The 17,914-nt window shown below is 52.7% G+C and overlaps 1 protein-coding gene across 2 annotated transcripts; it reads right to left on the bottom strand.

Moving 5' to 3' along the window:
• Positions 1 to 1,015: 1,015 nt before the first annotated feature.
• Shkbp1 (SH3KBP1 binding protein 1) lies at positions 1,016 to 17,914 on the bottom strand. 2 transcript variants are annotated; one of them, XM_045134431.1, is made up of 18 exons: positions 17,824 to 17,914; positions 17,074 to 17,127; positions 16,889 to 16,934; positions 16,691 to 16,764; positions 15,446 to 15,504; positions 15,131 to 15,211; positions 12,319 to 12,480; positions 11,015 to 11,105; positions 10,727 to 10,917; positions 8,542 to 8,657; positions 8,314 to 8,401; positions 8,110 to 8,226; positions 6,877 to 7,047; positions 3,841 to 3,996; positions 3,318 to 3,414; positions 1,885 to 2,063; positions 1,526 to 1,643; positions 1,016 to 1,422 (listed from the first exon to the last, which is right to left on the bottom strand). In XM_045134431.1, exons 1-18 carry the CDS (start codon positions 17,910 to 17,912, stop codon positions 1,185 to 1,187), a joined length of 2,127 nt encoding a protein of 708 aa, XP_044990366.1. In that variant the 5' UTR covers positions 17,913 to 17,914; the 3' UTR covers positions 1,016 to 1,184. The 2 variants fall into 2 exon arrangements, with proteins under 2 accessions (XP_044990366.1, XP_044990367.1); XM_045134432.1 differs by having other exon boundaries at positions 1,526 to 1,640.

The raw sequence follows: 17,914 nt of genomic DNA, 5'->3' as shown, positions 1-17,914 counted from the left end.
ATCTCTCTAACTCTCCGACTTAAATTTTTTATTTTTAATTTTTTTTTTTTTTTTTTTTTTTTTTTTAGTTATTTGAGAGATAGAGTATGAGTGCACATATCAGGAACTCCTGCCACTGCAAATGAACTCTAGATGCATGTGCCACCTTGTGCACCTGGCTTTATGTAGGGACTAAGAATTTGAACCCAGACTATTAGGATTTGCAAGCAGACACCTTTAACCGCTGAGCTATCTTTGCAGCCCCAAGTTCTGTCATTTTGTTATTAGTGCTACAATGAAGAAAGGAAAGAAAGAACCAGGCATGGTAGTGCACACATTTAATCCCAGCACTCGGGAGGCAAGAGGTAGGAGGATCGCTGTGAGTTCAAGGCCACCCTTAGATTACATAGTAATTCTAGGTCAGCCTGGGCTAAAGTGAGACCCTACCTCAAAAAAAAAAAAAAAAAGAAAAAGAAAAAAGAAAGTGAGGGAGAGAAGGAAGGGAGGGAGGGAGGGATAAAAGGAAGGAAGGAAGGAAAAAGGGAGGGAGGGGAGAAGGGAGGCAGGCAGGCAATTAAGCAGCCTTCTGAAATATGTGTCACAGAAAGGGGGGTAAAAAACAACTGACTTCGAATGCAGCCCAGAGGAAAACAAGAGGTGGAAAGCCATTCTGTGTTTGAATCCCTGGATCCTGGCATGCAGGCAGCCAGTGGGTTAACCGATCCATTCCTTTCTTTGCTTAGACAAGGAAGCTAGTTGGGTTCTACATTTCTCCCTTCCCCAGGAAACACCAGCTCCCCCCAAAAATAACAAACCCTTGGCCTGAAGAGATGGCTTAGCGGTTAAGGCACTTTCCTGAGAAGCCTAAGGAGCAAGGTTCAATTCCTCAGGACCCACGTAAGCCAGATGCACAAGGTGGCGCATGCATGTGGAGTTCAGTTGCGGTGACGGGAGGCCCCGGTGCGCCCATTCTCTCTCACTGTAGTGAACAAATAAAAATATTTTTTTAAAAAATGTAAGAACATTAAGACATCCGTGTTGGCAGTGAGGAGTTTATTGGGGTTAGTGACTCTGGCTTTTGGAAGAGGAGGAAGATGGGGGGCTTAGTAACAATGACCACTCCAAGGAGGCCCTGGCCCTGAACCCAGGGCTCCCACAGGGAGCGTGAGGGACCAGTAGATCCAAGGCACCGTGGCAAGCTGGGCTCAAAAGGAAGTTTCGTTCAGTTTCTGCTTTGGAGGTGTGAGGGGAGTCCCGAGCCCCACAGAGGGCCGGGGCGCTGGTGTCGGCGGCCTTCGGGGCTCCGGTGCACCCCTCACCAGTTCTTGACACCGCTCTGCAAAGCTGCCTGCCCCTGGACGGCGCTGGGCCTCGGCCCGCGGTGGACTGGGGCTCCCCCTGCCCACGCCGGACAGGGAGGTGTGGCTGGAGGCTGAGTGGAGACTAAGGGGGTGGGAAGGCTCAGTGCCCAGCATCACCAGGCAGCAGCCCACCCTCACCCCACGGTGGCATCATGTCACCTCCTCCCCCAAGGAGCCAAGGCTACCTGGCCAGAGAGGTCCGGGGTGAGGGGCTGGGAAGAGAGCCCTGCCAGGAAGCCCGAGGCGGCGCCAGCTCACACTGCTCCAGCTGGCCCATCAGCTCTTCCTCGGTCAGCCCTCCTGCTGGGGGACAAGGAAGCGGGGTCAGGGGTCTCAGGCCAAGAGCCAAGAGCTGCAGGACAAGCACCGGGGCTTGGGACAGATGGACGGAGGCAGAGATGCCTGGGCAGAGGTCAGAGGCCAAGAGAGAAGGCACAGGCTTGCGGGCAGGAGGAAGGCCAGCGGGAGGAGGGAAGAGGCCAGAGGGCAAGGGTCCATGCCGAGTGAGGGGGCAGGGATGGGCTCCGGCTGGGGCAAGGAGTACCAGGGGCCTGGCCCAGGCCATCCATGGCAGTGGTGAGGTCCCACATGGCCAGGCTGCCATTGGCCTGGCCGGTGAGCAGGTAGCGCCTGGGCCGGGAGCCGAGCCGCCGGGAGCCCTCACACTCCAGCACGGTGAAGGCAGTGGTGGGGGAGCCGTCCACAGAGCGCACGGAGCACACGCTGCAGGACCCAAGGGTGGACAGTCACCATGGCTGTGCCGGGGCCAGCCTGGTCCCCCTTCTCCTCACACCCTTCCCGTGTCACAGTTCCTTCAAGTCTTGCTCCTCCAGTGACCATGTCAATTCTTATCCATCCTGAGCTATCTGTCTACCTACCTAATTTGTTTTGTTTTGGTTTCTGGTTTTCCAGGGTAGGGTCTCACTGTAGCCCAGGCTGACCTGAAATTCACTACATAGTCTCAGGGAGGCCTGGAAATCACATCGACCCCCCTAACCTTTGCCTCCAAAGAGCTGGGATCAAAGGTGTGCACCACCACGCCCGGCCCTATCTAATTTTTTAAAACAGGGTTTCATGTAGCTCAGGCTAGCCTCGAACTCTCTATGTAGCAGAGGATGTCTTTGAAGCCTTGATCTTCTGGCTGCCACTTCTCCCGTGCTGAGATGAAAGGCATGTGCCACCAGGTTGGTGTGGTGCTGGGGACCTCACTCAGGGCTTTGGGGCAGCTCCCTACCAACTGAGCTACATCTCCTGCCCCTTTCATATAGCTCTGCTTCAGCACTGTGGACATCCTGGCCTCACACCTCCTGTGGCCCTCAGGATCGTCCCCAAGTCCCCCTGCTGGTCCCTGTGCCTGCTGAGTCTTACCAGGAAAATCTGCCACCCTGTTCCACCTCTCAGATGGCTCCCAGCCTCAGCCCTGGCCTCTTGGCCTCCTGTCCCTCTCCTGTCCACCCCACACGTGGTCCTGGCTCAGCCTGCACTCAGGACAAGACCTTAGCTCTCAGACACAAGGACCTGGCCTGTCACCCTGTTGGACCGTCACTCTGTGTGGCCCTCTCCTGGGACTAACTTCTCCCGCCCTCCTTTCCTTTGCTCAGTCCTTCTTAACCTCCAGCTACCCCAATACTTCCTGCCTCTTTCTCAGGTGTGAGGACACCTGCTCTGGGCACCCATACCTTCTCCCTATGTGCCGCACATCACCTTGATCCTATGCCTGCTCCCCCATTCCACCCCGACCCTCTACCCACTCCCCCCACTCCAACCCTCCGCCCGCTCCCCAATCCTACCCACCCCAGCTGCCTGTACTGTCTCTGTCTGAGGTCCAGCACAATGGCCTGAGGTCTCTCTCCTCACATCTATCACACCTCTGGTCCCATTCACCCTCCAGTCTCTGCTCCTTCAGGACTCCTTGGCTGGGACCCCTCTCTGCCTACTTGTTTTCTGCCCCTCCCCCATCCGGTGGCCCATCCTCACCGCTGTCCTGTGGACGACAGCCTCACGAAGAGCTGGCTGGCGTTGGGCACCACCTTCTGGATGAACACCTGCTGGTCGTCCCGCTCGCCGTAAGGACCTGGTCAGGCAGGTTTCAGTGGCCGTCCACCCCCCCCAAGACACTGAATCCCCCCCACTACGGAGCCTCCTCCCAGACCCAGGTCCTGCCGCTGGGCTACTGCAGTTGGACGGGGTTAGGGAAAATGGGTGAAGGGAGGTTCACAGGGGCCCTGTGCCCATGGGGGTAGGCCTTTGGTGAGGTGGCTGTCAGTAGGAATCACAACAGGCCAACAGAGTTCATTCAACAAGGACCGGCTTGGAACATTCGAGGTGCACAGGCCTCAGATAGGGTTAGCGTGCATCAAAGGGAGGGGCACTGCTCAATGAGGTGCAGGCCACCCAGGAAAGCTGGCGGGTGGACAGAGGCCCACAGGGGTCAGGTGAGCCGGTGAGGGCCAGTGGGGCTCAAGCAGGTCAGTGAGGGAGGTCGGGGGTCAGCAGGCACCAATGTCATTGCCAGCAGTGCAGCCGCCATGCCCGTCCGCCGACTCCAGGGCCAGGATCTTGAAGGACGCGAGCGGGGTGGAGCCGGGCTGGGTGGAGATCATGCCTCGGAAGCGGGTCACCGACCAGGTCCGCACGTGGTTGTTGTCCGCGCAGACTGGTGAACACAGGTCAGTGGAAGGTCAGGCCTAGCCACGGCGCCCACCGGGCCGACCCTCTGGGCCGAGAGCCATCATGGCCCCTCCAGGAGGAGTCGGGATTGAACCCCTCTGAACACTGCCCTTTCAGAGTTCTTTCTGCCAGACGCCCAAATGGCCAGACGTCCAGTCAGCTCCACATCTGAAATGAACTGGGTCTGACCGCCTACTGCCCTGTCCACTGTCCCTAACCTGGTTCCAGCCACCTCATCTCTGGCCCAGACTACCACAGCAGCCCCCAGCCCCCATTCTTTATTTTTAATTTATTAATTTTTTTCTTCTGAGGTTGGGTCTCACTCTAGCTCAGGGTGACCTGGAATTCACTATGGAGTCTCAGGCTGGCCTCAAACTCACAGCGATCCTCTTACCTCTGACTCCCAAGTGCTGGGACTAAAGGCATATGCTACCACACCTGGCCTTTTTTTTTTTTTTTTTTTTTTTTTTTTTTGAGACAGAAAGCAGGAGAGAGACAGACAGAATGGGCGTGCCAGGGCCTCTAGCCACTGCAAACAAACTCCAGACACATATGCCACCTTGGGCATCTATCTGGCTTACATAGGTACTGGGGAATCAAGCCTGGATCTTTAGGCTTCACAGGCAGGTGCCTTAATCACTAAGCTGTCTCTCTGTTTGTTTGTTTTTGTTTTTGGAGGTCGATCTCTAGTCCAGGCTGACCTGGAATTCACTATGTTGTCTCAGGCTGGCGATCCTCCTAACTCTGCCTCCCAAGTCCTGGGATTAAAGGCATGTGCCATGATGCCAGGTTCCTTTATTTTTAAGATTTATTTATTAGAGAGAGAGAGAGTGGGAATGGGTGTGCCAGGGCCTCCAGCCACTGCAAATGAACTCCAGATGCATGTGCCACCTTGTGCATCTGGCTTATGTGGGACCTAGAAAAAAAAAACCTGATCCTTAGACTTTGCAGGCAAGCGCCTTGACCATTAAGACATCTGTCCAGCCCCTGCCCCCTCCCCTCCTTTTTTTTTTTTTTTTTTTTTTACTAGAAAGCAAGAGAGAAAGAGGCAGAGAGAGAGAGAATGGGCGGGCCAGGGCCTCCAGCCACTGCAAATGAACTCCAGCTAGCCATCTCTCCACCCCAGCAGCCCACATTCTTAAAGTTTTTTTTTAATTTTTTTTTTTTAATATTTTTTATTTATTTATTTGAGAGTGACAGACACAGAGAAAAAGACAGATAGAGGGAGAGAGAGAGAATGGGCGCGCCAGGGCTTCCAGCCTCTGCAAACGAACTCCAGACGCGTGCGCCCCCTTGTGCATCTGGCTAACGTGGGACCTGGGGAACCGAGCCTCGAACCGGGGTCCTTAGGCTTCACAGGCAAGTGCTTAACTGCTAAGCCATCTCTCCAGCCCAGCAGCCCGCATTCTTAACTCCCCACAGCCTGTTCACACATGACAGACACCCCAAGCCTGGCCCTTCTCTGCCAGGACCCTCATCACCTGGCAGCTTATCTCCTCCCCTCGTCCCCTCTGCCGCTCAAACATCCTCCCACCACAGAGCCTTCCGCATGCCCGCTCCCTTCCTGGCAGGCTGGTGCCTGCCAATCTGCACTGCTCGCTCGGAGGGTCTTCATTTCTGCTCCAAGGTCCTTTCGCAGACAGGCCTCCCCGAACCTTTCCAGTGACCCTGACACACTTGAGCAAGAAATCTGAGGGGCTGGGAAGACTGCTCAGTGTGTTAAAGCCTGGGGTTCAATTCCCAAGCCACCATAAACCAGACACAAAAAGTGCCACAAGTTTCGGGAGTTTGTTTGCAGTGGCAAGAGGCCCTGGTAATCACACTTCATCTTTCTCAATTAAACAAACAATATTAGGGCTGGAGAAATGGGTTAGTGGTTAAGGCACTTTTCTGCAAAGCCAAAGGACCATGGTTCGATTCTTCAGGTACCATGTTAGCCAGATGCACAAGGTGGCACATGTATCTGGAGTTCATTTGCAGCGGCTAGAGGCCCTGATGTGCCCATTCTCTCCCTCCCTCTCTCTCTCTCTCTCTCAAATAAATAAATAAATAAAAATAAGTATTAAACAATACTGACCAGGCGTGGTGGCACACGCCTTTAATCCCAGCACTTGGGAGGCAGAGGTAGAAGGACCACTGTGAGTTAGAGGCCAGCCTGGGACTACAGAGTGAGTTCTAGGTCAGCCTGGGTCAGAGTGAGACCCTGCCTAATAAAATAACAAAAATCATCATAATAATAATATTAAAAGTAATTAGTCACAAAAGCCAGGCACGGTGGCACATGCCTTTAATTCCAGCACTCAGGAGACAGAGGTAGGAGGATTACCAAGAGCTTGAGGCCACCCTAAGACTACATAGTGAATTCCAGGTCAACCTGGGCTAGAATAAAACTCTCCCTCAACACCCCCCCCCCGAAAAAAAAATTGGGCTAGAGAGATGGCTTAGTGGTTAAGGTGCTTGCCTGTGAAGCCTAAGCACCCAGGTTTGATTCACCAGGACCCACATAAGCCAGATGCACAAGGTGGCATATGTATCTCAAGTTTGCAGTAGCTAGAGGCCCTGGCATGCCATTCTCCCTACATATACATCTGCCTCTTTCTCTATCGCTCTCAAATAAATAAATAAAAATAAAGTTTACTCTCTCGGAATGTGTTCCCCTGACAAGACCTCACTCTCTGTAGTCCAGGCTAACTCACAGGGGGACTCCTCTTAGCCTGACCACAGGAGTGAGGGACTGCACCCAGCTACCCTTACAGCCTTCTCTCGCTTCATTAGTGACCTTCCCAGGTTACCACCAGCCTCGATGAGCCGTCTCCCCGCAGGGCACCCGGCCTTCCCAAACCCCCTCTTGTGCAGGGAGCCCCACCTGAGATGAGGTGCTTCTCTGACAGCATGATCTTGGTGACGGGACTGCGGTGAACCGTGAAGGTCTGGAAGAGCTGGGGTCCCGAGCCCACCGTCTCGGGGTGCTGTACGATGACCCGCACGCCCCCGGAGCTGGTGCCATAGGCAATCTCAATCCAGTTCCCGCTGTCACCTGGTAAGAGACCCAGGACAAAGCGTGAGCCCGTGTCACAGGGACGCAAAGCCCAAATCCAAGGAGACAGAGATGCGGGAAGTGGAGGGCCAGACACAAAGGCACAGAGCGAAGACCAGACTGAACCACCTGAGGGGGGAGGGCTGGGGGCTTAGGTGTGGCCTGTAACTAGAACTCAGGAGGCCGAAGCAGGAAGAGCATGAGTTTGAGGCCAGCCAGGGTTACATATGGAGTCTCTGGTCTCAAAAGAAACATGCTGGGGCCTGAAGAGATGGCTCAGCAGTTAAAGGCATTTGCTTGCAAAGCCTGACAGCTCAGGTTCAATTCTCCAGTACCTATATAAAAACCAGGTGCACAAAGTGACACATGTATCTGGAGTTCATTTGTAGCAGTAGAAGGACCTGGTGCACCCATGCTGTCCCCCTCTCTCTCCAGTAAATCAATAAATAATTTCATTTATTGATTTATTGATTTTTAATATTTTTATTTATTTGACAGAGAAAGAGGGAGCAAGAGAGAGAGGGAGGGAGAAAATGGGCACACCAGGGCCTCTAGCCACTGCAAACAAACTCCAGACCCGTGCGACCCCTTGTGCATCTGGCTAACATGGGTACTGGGGAATCGAACCTAGGTCCTTTGGCTTTGTAGGCAAACGCCTTAAGCACTAAGCCATCCCTCCAGCCCCTAGTTATTTATTTTTTAAGAGCCAGGCATGGTGGTGCACACCTGAGGCAGGCTGAGGTATGAGGATCGCCTGGACTTTGAGGCTAGCCAAGGACTACAGAATGAGCTCCAGGTCAGCCTAGGCTAGAGTGAGACCCTACCTCAAAAATATATATAAATACTCTGTGTGCGTGTGTGTGTGTGTGTGTGTGTGTGTGTGTGTGTGTGTGCGTGCGTGCGCACACACGGGTCAGGAGGAAACATTTGGTGAATGAAATGAGAAGTCAATGTGTCGCTCCTCCTGATAAATCCCACGTGCCGGCTGCACAGGGTGGGAAGCCGGGAGGGGGGGGGGGCAGGGCTGGTATCTGGGCGGGCAGAAGCTGGGGCACGGCTCACTGGTCTTGGGGGTGAGGTAGACACTAAGTGCGGTGACACCGTCCTCGGCGGGGTCCCGGTAGAGCTCGCTGACAAGCAGGTCGTTGTCCTTCATCCGCAAGGGGAACTTCTGCACATCTGAGTGGGGCAGGCAGGGGTGGGGGCGGGTTTTTAGGGGGTTGCAGGGCCTGGCCGGTCCCTAGTTGCAGGATGACCTCTGCTCACCCACGTAATAGATGGAGCCACTGCTGCAGCCCAGGAGCAGGAAGGAGCCGGCCGCGTCATAGCTGGTGATGGGCTGGACCTCCTGGACCTGAGGCCAAGGAAGGTGGGAGACAGCGGCGTGGGCCCCCCCCCCTCCTCCAGTGCCCCTCGCAGTGGGACGGGAAGGAAGCCTTGGGCCTGCTGAGTCTGGACACTTGGGAACGGGATGCCAGGTTGGCCCAAACTGACCTGCCAGTGCTTGGTGACGGCATTCCACACCCCGATACGCCCCGTGTGGCTGGTGGCGATGAGCTGGTTCCCCACGAAGAACAAGGCCTCCACCGGCACCCCCAGGTAGAAGACACCTGTACGGAGCAAGGAGAGCTGAGATGGAACATTGCTTCAGCGGGAGGACACAGGTAACACGAACAACAAAGACCACAGGGTTAGGTTGGCCGTAGGAGCCCCATGGTGTAGAGGATTCCGGAAGGAATTACACAGAATTCTGATGGCATGACACTTATTCTAATAGGGATATGAAATACTTAACATGCTGAGATTTCCAACAAGACCAATACTCCCCCTAGGAAGGAAGCAAAGGGCTTCAAAACCTGAGCTTTTACCTATACAAGACCCTCATAATAGGAGGAAAAGATGATGACGCCAAATAAAAGAGAAGTGCCCGGGCGCGGTGGCGCACGCCCTTAATCCCAGCACTCGGGAGGCAGAGGTAGGAGCATCATCATGAGCTCCAGGCCACCCTGAGATGACATAGTGAATTCCAAGTCAGCATGCGCTAGAGTAAAATCCTACCTGGGGGAAAATTAAAAAGTAAAAAATAAGATAGGAAAAAAAAAAAAGTCTGTGAAAAAAAAAAAAAATAGGATGGGGGCTGGAGAGATGGCTTAGCGGTTAAGCGCTTGCCTGTGAAGCCTAAGGACCCCGGTTCGAGGCTCGGTTCCCCAGGACCCACGTTAGCCAGATGCACAAGGGGGTGCACGCGTCTGGAGTTCGTTTGCAGAGGCTGGAAGCCCTGACACGCCCATTCTCTCTCTCCCTCTATCTGTCTTTCTCTCTGTGTCTGTCGCTCTCAAATTAAATAAATAAATTAATTAAAAAGTTAAAAAAAATAGGATGGAAATGTAGCAAAGGGCACCTGATGTCTACTTTTCCTCCATGTGTGTGCTCACAGACCCCTCCCCCACAAACCAAAAAAGAAAAAAAAAAAAGTAATTAAGCAAATAAAACCGAAACTGGGTGTGGTGGTGCAGACCTTTAATATCAGCACTCGGGAGGCTGAATGGGAGGATCATGAGTTCGAGGTCACCCTGAGACTACATAGTGAGTTCCAGGTCAGCCTGGGCTAGAGTGAGACCTTACCTCGAAAAACCAAAAATAGGTAAATAAATAACTAAGAGATGGAGAACTGACTTAGTAGTTAAAATGCTTGCCCACAAAGCCGGAAGGCTCAGGTTCGATTCCCCAAGACCCACATTAGCCAGATGCACAAGGGGGCGCACGCATCTGGAGTTTGTTTGCAGTGGCTGGAGGCCCTGGCATGCCCATTCTTTCTCTCCCTCACACACACAAATAAAAAAAAAAAAAACATTAAAATAAATAAATAAATAAAAATAAAAACAATGCTTTAGCTGGGCATGGTAGCTCACAACTGTAATCCCAGCACTTGAGAGGGTTAAGCAAAAGGATCTCAGGTTCAAGATGAGCCTGGCTGGCTATACAATGAGTTCAGCCTCATCCCCAAATAAATGAATGAGCCGGGCATGGCTGCACACACGTTTGATCCCACACTTGGGAGGCAGAGGTAGGAGGATCGTCGTGAGTTCAAGGCCATCCTGAGACTAGAGACTGAGTTTCAGTTCAACCTGGGCCAGAGTGAAACTCTGTCTCAAGAAATACCAACAAATAATAGTAATAATTTAAAATAATAATAATTTAAAACGAGTGAACAAAAATTAAATCCAAACAATGAGTGCAAAGAGATCTAACAGACAGGGCTCTCATGGAGGAAAAAAAAATAAAATATATATATACATAGGTGGTTTTTTTCTTCCTTTTTTTTTTTTTTTTTTTCTTCAAGATAGGGTCTCACTCTAGCCCAGGCCGACCTGGAATTCACTCTGTAGTCTCAGGGTGGCCTCGAACTCACAGCCATCCTCCTACCTCTGCCTCCCGAGTGCTGGGACTAAAGGCGTGCGCCACCACGCCTGGCTACAGGTGGTTCTTTCCATCAGGCCAAAAAAATTCCATCGGAACACGGGACCCTGAAGGACTGGAGCGCTCCCACAGGGCACAGAAATCTCGTGGCGGGGAACGTTCTTCCGGGCTCACGAGTTTCGTGGGGTGGGGATTACTTTCACAGGCCACAGAATTCTTCACGGCGTGGTGGGGGGGCTGCTGCTAGGAAAAGTCCTACCTATCTCAGAGCCGCCACCTTCCACCCGCAGCGCCCACAGCAGGATCTCAGTGCCCGTCGCGGCAGCCACCATCTTGTCATGGTCACCCAGAGCCCCACCGAGCACGCGAGCTGTGAGTGCCAGGCGCTCGATGGGCCAGTCCAGGCGGGGGCTGGAAAACACCAGTTGCCAACCGGAGGCTTCCTTCAGCCTGTAAAGAAAGGGGACAGGAGCAGCACTCGCCTCAGACCCTCCTGATGCACACGGGGCTCAGGGCCTCCCACCCTGCCACCCCCGACCCCCAGCACCTGTAGCAGACGAGAAACTGAGTATAGGCCACGGCGATCCAGTTGTGGTGACCACACACCAGACGCACCATCCCCGGCTCCTCTGGCTGCCCTTGGGGGAAAAGAAAGGACCGGAGCGGGGTTGCAGGGGCCCACTTGCCGTCCTGAACCTCCAGAAGACAGGAACGTGAGCCGGGGCTATTCACGCAGGCCTGTGAGTCTAGCTGTTCAGGAGCTGAGGCGGGAGGATTGCCTGAGGCTACACAGTACGTTCCAGGCTACCCTGAGCCAAAGAATGAGATATTGTCTAAAAAGCTGGGTATGGGCTAAAGCAAGACCATACCTTGAAAAAGGAAAAAAGGCTAAAATTAAAAGGTGTGGGGGGGGGGGAGGCTGTAGAGATGGCTTAGCAGTTAAGGCACTTGCCGGCAAAGCCAAAGGACCTTGGTTCAATTCCCCAGGACCCACGTAAGCCAGATGTACAAGGTGACTCACGCATCTAGTTTGTTTGCAGTGGCTGGAAGCCCTGGTGCACCCATTCTCTCTCTCTCTCTCAATCTCTCTTAAATAAATAAATAAAAATAATTTTTTTAGCCGGGCGTGGTGGTGCACACCTTTAATCCCAGCACTCGGGAGGCAGAGGTAGGAGGATCGCCGAGAGTTCGAGGCCACCCTGAGACTACATAGTGAATTCCAGGTCAGCCTGAGCCAGAGTGAGACCCTACCTCGAAAACCAAAAAAAAAAAAAAAAAAAAAAAAAAAAAAAAAAAAAATTTTTAAAAAAAAAAAGAAAGACAAAAAGGCTGGAGAGATGGCTGAACGGTTAAGGTGCTTGCCCATTAAGCCGAACCACACAAGTTTGACCTCCCCTAGAACCCACGTAAAGTGCTACACGCGCCTAGAGTTTGTCTGCAGCAGCTAGAGGCCCTGGCTTTCCAATTCTCTCCCTCTCCTCTCTCTCTCTGCCAGGTGTGGTGGTGCACGCCTTTAATCCCAGCACTTGGGAGGCAGAGGTAGGAGGATCGCTGTGAGTTTGAGGCCATCAGGAGACTACATAGTGAATTCCAGGTCAGCCTGGCCTGGAGCGGGTCCCTACCTCAAACCTCACCCCCCTCCCCACCACCAAAAAAAAAAAAAAAAAACAGTGGTGTAAGCATCTGGTGGTGTTTTGCAGTGGCAAGAAGTCCTGGTGCGTCCATACATTCCCACACATATAAATCAACCAATCAAATAGGGCTAGGGACCGAACTCAGTGGTGGAGAGCTTTTGCCTAACGTGTACAAAGAATACACACGCACGCGCATGCGTGAGCAACAGAACCTCACCTGACGGGGAGGGGGGCGCTCTCTCGTCCAGCATCCTGGCCAGTAGTCCTGCGTTGCCCAGGTGAGGAGGCATGGTGTTGCTCCTTCGCACAGGGGCTGGGCGACCTCCAGCTTGCTGGGGTCCCGCCAGGCTGTGCCGGTTTCGCCGCTTTGCCGGGAACACTGGGGGAGGGGGCAGGGAGGAGAGGTGGGGTTACCCGACCTGCAGCCACGACAGGTGCATAAACTCCAACAGACGCGCATTTTCCCGGAGTGGGGCGTAGACTCCCAGTGAAGATTTACACTGGTGCACGGCCATGGCATTCAATGACAGAGCATCATGGTTCAGAACCCAGAAGCCCATCACAGACGCAGTGTGGTACTGCCTGCTGATCAGAGCCAGCCCCCAGTGATGAAGACCTGTAGACCCAGGTGATCAAGAGCATAGGACCTCGCCAGGCGGCACACCTTTAATCCCAGCACTCGGGAAGCAGAGATAGGAGGATCGCCATGAGTTCGAGGCCACCCTGAGATTACATAGTGAATTTGAATTCCAAGTCAGCCTGAGCTAGAGTGAGACCCTACCTCAAATAACAACAAAAAAAATCTTTTTAAACTTTAAAAATTATAAGGTGGGGCTGGAGAGATGGCGTAGCGGTTAAGCGCTTGCCTGTGAAACCGAAGGACCCCAGTTTGAGGCTCAATTCCCCACGACCCACGTCAGCCAGATGCACAAGGGGGCGCACGCATCTGGGGTTCATTGCAGTAGCTGGAGGCCCTGGCGCGCCCATTCTTTGTCTCTCTCTATCTGCCTCTTTCTCCCTCTGTCACTCTCAAATAAATAAATAAAAATTTTAAAAAATTATAAGGTGGAGGGCCATTGAGGAAGACACATGATATCAACCTCTGGCCTCTGTATGCACACCCACACACATGCTTGCGCAACCTAAAACATACATGATTGTGTACACAAACATACCAATACAAAGAAACTTTAGATAAAAGCCAGGCACGGAGGCACAGACCGTTAACCCCAGCACTCGGGAGGCAGAGGTAGGAGGACTGTTCTAAGTTTGAGGCTAGCCTGGGACTACATAGTCAGTTCTAGGTCAACCTGGGCTACAGTGAGACCCTACTGGGGGGGGGGGAATTGGGGGCTGGAGAAACGGCTTAGCTGTTAAGGCACTTGCCTGCAATGCCTGAGGACTCAAGTTCAATTCCCCACTACCCATGTAATGCCAGATATATAAGGTGGCACACATGTGTGGAATTCATTTGCACTGGTTAGAGGCCCTGGCGTGCCTACTCTCTATCTGCCTCTTCTCTGTCTTTCAAATTATTTTATAAAAGCCTCCTATTTCAGTTGAGTCCCCCCCCCCAAAAATAAACTGAGGTAAAACTAAGGAAAAGAATATTACAGGTATTTTTGTTCAGCAAGTGTCATGTGGGTAGTCAATAATGACTGAGGGGCTGGGCATGGTGGGGCACACCTTTAATCACAGCACTCATGAAGCAGAGGTAGAAAGATCGCCATGAGTTCAAGGCCACCCTGAAACTACATAGTGAATTCCAGGTCAGCCTGGGCTAGAAAGAGAACCTACTGGGGGGGGGGGGGGGCTGGAATTGAGGGCTGGAGAAATGGCTCAGTGGTTAAGGCACTTGCCTGCAATGCCTAAGGACCCAAGTTCAATTCCCCACTACCCATGTAATGCCAGATATACAAGGTGGCACATGTGTGTGGAATTTGTTTGCAGTGGCGGAGGTCCTGGCATGGCCATTTTCTCTCTATCTGCCTCTTCTCTCTCTCTCTCTCTCAAATAAATAAAATGTTTTTTTAAAAACCTCCCTCCCATTAAGGACTGGAGGGAGGGCTTAGTGGTTAAGACATTTGCCTACAAAGCCAAAGGGCCTCGGTTCGATTCCCCAGAACGCACGTTAGCCAGATGCACAAGGGAGTGCACGTGTCTGGAGTTCGTTTGCAGTGGCTGGAGGCCCTGGCGTACCCATTCTCTTTTCCCCCACCCCTTTCTCTGTCAAATAAATAAATAAATAATTTTTTTTAAATCTCCTATTAAAATAAGTCCCACCCCCCAAAAAACCGGGTAGGGCTAGAGAGATGGCTTAGTGGTTAAGCGCTTGCTTGTGAAGCCTAAGGGCCCCGGTTTGAGGCTCGATTCCCCAGACCCACGTTAGCCAGATGCACAAGGGGGCGCACGCGTCTGGAGTTCATTTGCAGTGGCTAGAGGCCCTGGCATGCCCAATCTCTCTCTCTCTCTCAAATAAATAAATAAAAATGAACAAAACAATTTTTTAAATAATAAAATAATACTGGGGTAAAACTAAGGAAAATAATAGTACAGGTCTTTTTGTTTGGCAAGTGTCACGTGGGTAGCCGGTAATGACTGAGGTAAAGCCATTCAAGGCCTTCGTCAACTCTATTCCTTCTACCAGTCAGCAAAGCCTGGTGGATAATGATTCCCATCAACCTCTGAGGCAGACTTTCCAGGGGGGATAGGCTGGCAGATCCAAGGTTTCATAGGATATCTAGTAAATAACTCCACTTGAATATTTTCCCCTCATGCACTAAGGACCCCAGTTCTTTGACAGGAATCACACCCGGATGACAACTCCCATTGGGCTCGGGTGCAAGCTTCCACCCTGTGAAGGAGAACTTGCATGGAACATGCTGTTTTCCTATTTCCTTTCCAAGCATCAGATCCAGAACTACAACTCCCAGGGTGCTGGTGAGCTCAAAGTCTGGGCATCCAAGGGCTACAGCCTCATGGGAAATGTAGTCTTCAGCCCACCCATTTTGTCCATCAGGAGTGCCCACCTGGTGGAGGTAGATAACCATTGAAGAGAACATTTCCACAGGACGATCGATCCAACTCCTCCTTCAGCTGCAGGCGACGAACTACAGGGGAAAGACTCAAACTTGGCCTTAGGTATAAGACCGTGTCACACCTGTCATCTCTCTCTCTCTCTCCCCAGAGCCACCACTCCGTTTAGAGCCAGGTCCAAATGCAGTGCTCTTAGCTCTAACCCAACCTTTCTGTGGGATGAGGGGGGGGGGGGGATATTCAGGAAACATCAGTAGAGAGCCAGCTCTCCATTCACTGAGGGCACTAACTGGGGGATCCCCACTTACCCAGTGGAGTGAGCCCATAGAACTGGGCTTCATGGAGGAGGCTGGAACCATGGACACCCCTGGGTGATAGAATAGACCAGGGGTCACTACCTGGGGCATGGGGATGGGCAAAAATGCTAGCCCAGGCTGACCTGGAATACACTATGGAGTCTCAGGGTGGCCTTGGACTCACGGTGATCCTCCTACCTCTGTCTCCAGAGTGCTGGGGTTAAAGGCGTGCGCCACCACGCCCCGCTGAAGATGAAGCACAGGGAATGCTGGGCAAGGAGGACTAACTCACTTTGACCCTAGGAACGACTGGGGATGTAGCCCAGTGGTAGAGCCCTTGCGTAACAAGCACAAGTACTGCCCCAAACCCCAGTACTGCCAATAACAAAGCTCTTCGGTCGAGATTCTAGGAATGCTTTAATCCCAGCACTCGGGAGGCAGAGGTAGGAGGATCGCTGTGAGTTCAAATTTGCAAATGCAAATTTGGAGGATACATAATTTTTTTTATATTTTTTTTATTTATTTGACAGAAAAGAGAGAACAAGGATGGGTGCACTAGGGCCTCCAGCCACTGCAAACTCCAGCCACATGGGCCACCTTGTACACCTGGTGGGTTGTGGGAAATCAAACCAGGGTTCTTAGGCTTCACAGGCAAGCGCTAAACCGCTAAGCCATCTCTCCAGCCCGATGATACATCATTTTAATATGATCAAGATTCTGAAAAGAATCAGGTGCAGTGGTACATACCTTTAAATCCCAGCACTCGGGAGGCAGAGGTAGGAGGGTCACTGTGAGTCCAAGGCCAGCCACCTTGAGACTACATAGTGAGTTCCAGTTCAGCTGGACTAGAGGGAGACCCTACTTTGAAACCCCCCACCCAAAAGAGAAAAAAAAATGATTCTGAAAAGTTTGACTAGAGTATAAGGGACTAGAGAGATGACTTAGTGGTTAAGAGCTTGCCTGTGAAGCCTAAGGACCCGGGTTGGAGGCTCCATTGCCCAGGACCCACGTTAGCCAGATGCACAAGGTGGCACACGCATCTGGAGTTCGTTTGCAGTGGCTGGAGGCCCTGGCGAGCTCATTCTCTGTCTGTCTCTCTGCCTCTTTCTCTTTCTGTCGCTCTCCAATAAATAAATCAATCAATCAACAAAATTTTTTTATAAACGCATATAGAGTGTAAGTGGACATTCTGAGAGGAAAGCAGACCTCAGACAGCGTGAATATGAGGGAAACCCGCTCCCATTTATCCATACCAACCTAGGGTCCAGTTCTTTGGTGCGCAGGAAGTTGAGAATGGGGGCAAAGACTGTGGGGTCCCTGTCGATGAAGATCTGTGGAGGAGAGGGGAGCAGACACAGGATGGAAAGGACAAAGAGCAAGAGTGAGTGGGGGGGGAGGGGGCGGTGTTCCGGGGTCCCTCCTCCTGCCCGTCCTTCCAGGTCCTGCCCTACTCACGGCTCCAGTCTCGTCTTTCAGGGTGGAGATGCGCCCGCTCAGGAGGCTGACGGAAGGCGGTCAAAGAAAGAAAGAGGTGTCACAGGCCGGGGTGGGGGAAGTGGGTCAGTAGGAACAGCTCTCCCCTCACCCTCTTGCTTCCACGCCTTCTACCGCCCCCACCCCAAACTGGCAGTCCCCATCACCTGGAGAAGAAGGAGTCCGGGATCCAGGTGAGTGTCTGGCGAGAGGTACTGAACCTGGATGCGAGATGATGGGGAGAGAGAGTGAGGCATGCTGCCTGCTCGGGCAAAATCTGGGGAGTTCTCCCCCACTGGCATTGTTAAGAAATTGAGAGAGAAGAGAGAAAGAGGCTGATAAAGAGAGACAATGGGCATGCCAGGGCCTCCAGCTGCTGCAAACGAACTTCAGGCGCATGTGCGACCTTGTACATCTGGCTTATGTGGGTCCTGGCGAACCGAACCTGGGACCTTGGGCTTCGCAGGTAAGCGTCTTAACTGCTAAGCCTTCTCTCCAGCCCCAGAAGTCATTTTGTTTAAGTTTATTTACTTATTTATTTATATGAGAGACAGGGAGAGGAAGAGGATGAGGTAGAGAGAATGGGTGCGCCAGGGCCTCTAGCCACTGCAAACAAACTCCAGACGCGTGCGCCCCCTTGTGCAGCTGACTTAGGTGGGTCCTGGGGAATCGAACCTGGGTCCTTTAGCTTTGCAGGCAAATGCCTTAACCGCTGAGCCCTCTCTCCAGCCCCCACTGGCACTTTTTTTTTTTTTTTTTTTTTTACGAGACTCCCCCACCTTCAGCACAGGGAGAGGGCAACCTTTGATGGACAGGGATTCCCCCAGCCCCCAACCCCGCAGGAGAGGCTGGTACACCCCCGCCGCGCACGGTGCCCCATCCCCAAGGATGGAGCCTCGGCCATCTCCCGCACCCACCTCTTGCCTCCCACGTTCAGATGGATCACTTCCCCGGGAGGCCCGCGTCCCGGGACCCCGTCGGCTGCAGTGGCCCCGGCCGCAGACATGC

The sequence above is a fragment of the Jaculus jaculus genome, chromosome 14 (genome assembly GCF_020740685.1).
Source record: "Jaculus jaculus isolate mJacJac1 chromosome 14, mJacJac1.mat.Y.cur, whole genome shotgun sequence".
Lineage (NCBI taxonomy): Eukaryota > Metazoa > Chordata > Mammalia > Rodentia > Dipodidae > Jaculus > Jaculus jaculus.
This window is presented reverse-complemented; position numbering and strand designations above follow the sequence as displayed.

Excerpts from the sequence above, each read along its gene's own strand:
- Shkbp1 (XM_045134431.1), bottom strand. The coding sequence starts at position 17,912 with ATGTCTGCGGCCGGGGCCACTGCAGCCGACGGGGTCCCGGGACGCGGG. Across the intron at positions 12,481-15,130 it reads TGGTTATCTACCTCCACCAG|TGTTCCCGGCAAAGCGGCGA; the intron begins GTGGGCACTCCT and ends CCCCTCCCCCAG. Across the intron at positions 8,227-8,313 it reads TGGCTCCATCTATTACGTGG|ATGTGCAGAAGTTCCCCTTG; the intron begins GTGAGCAGAGGT and ends TGCCCCACTCAG.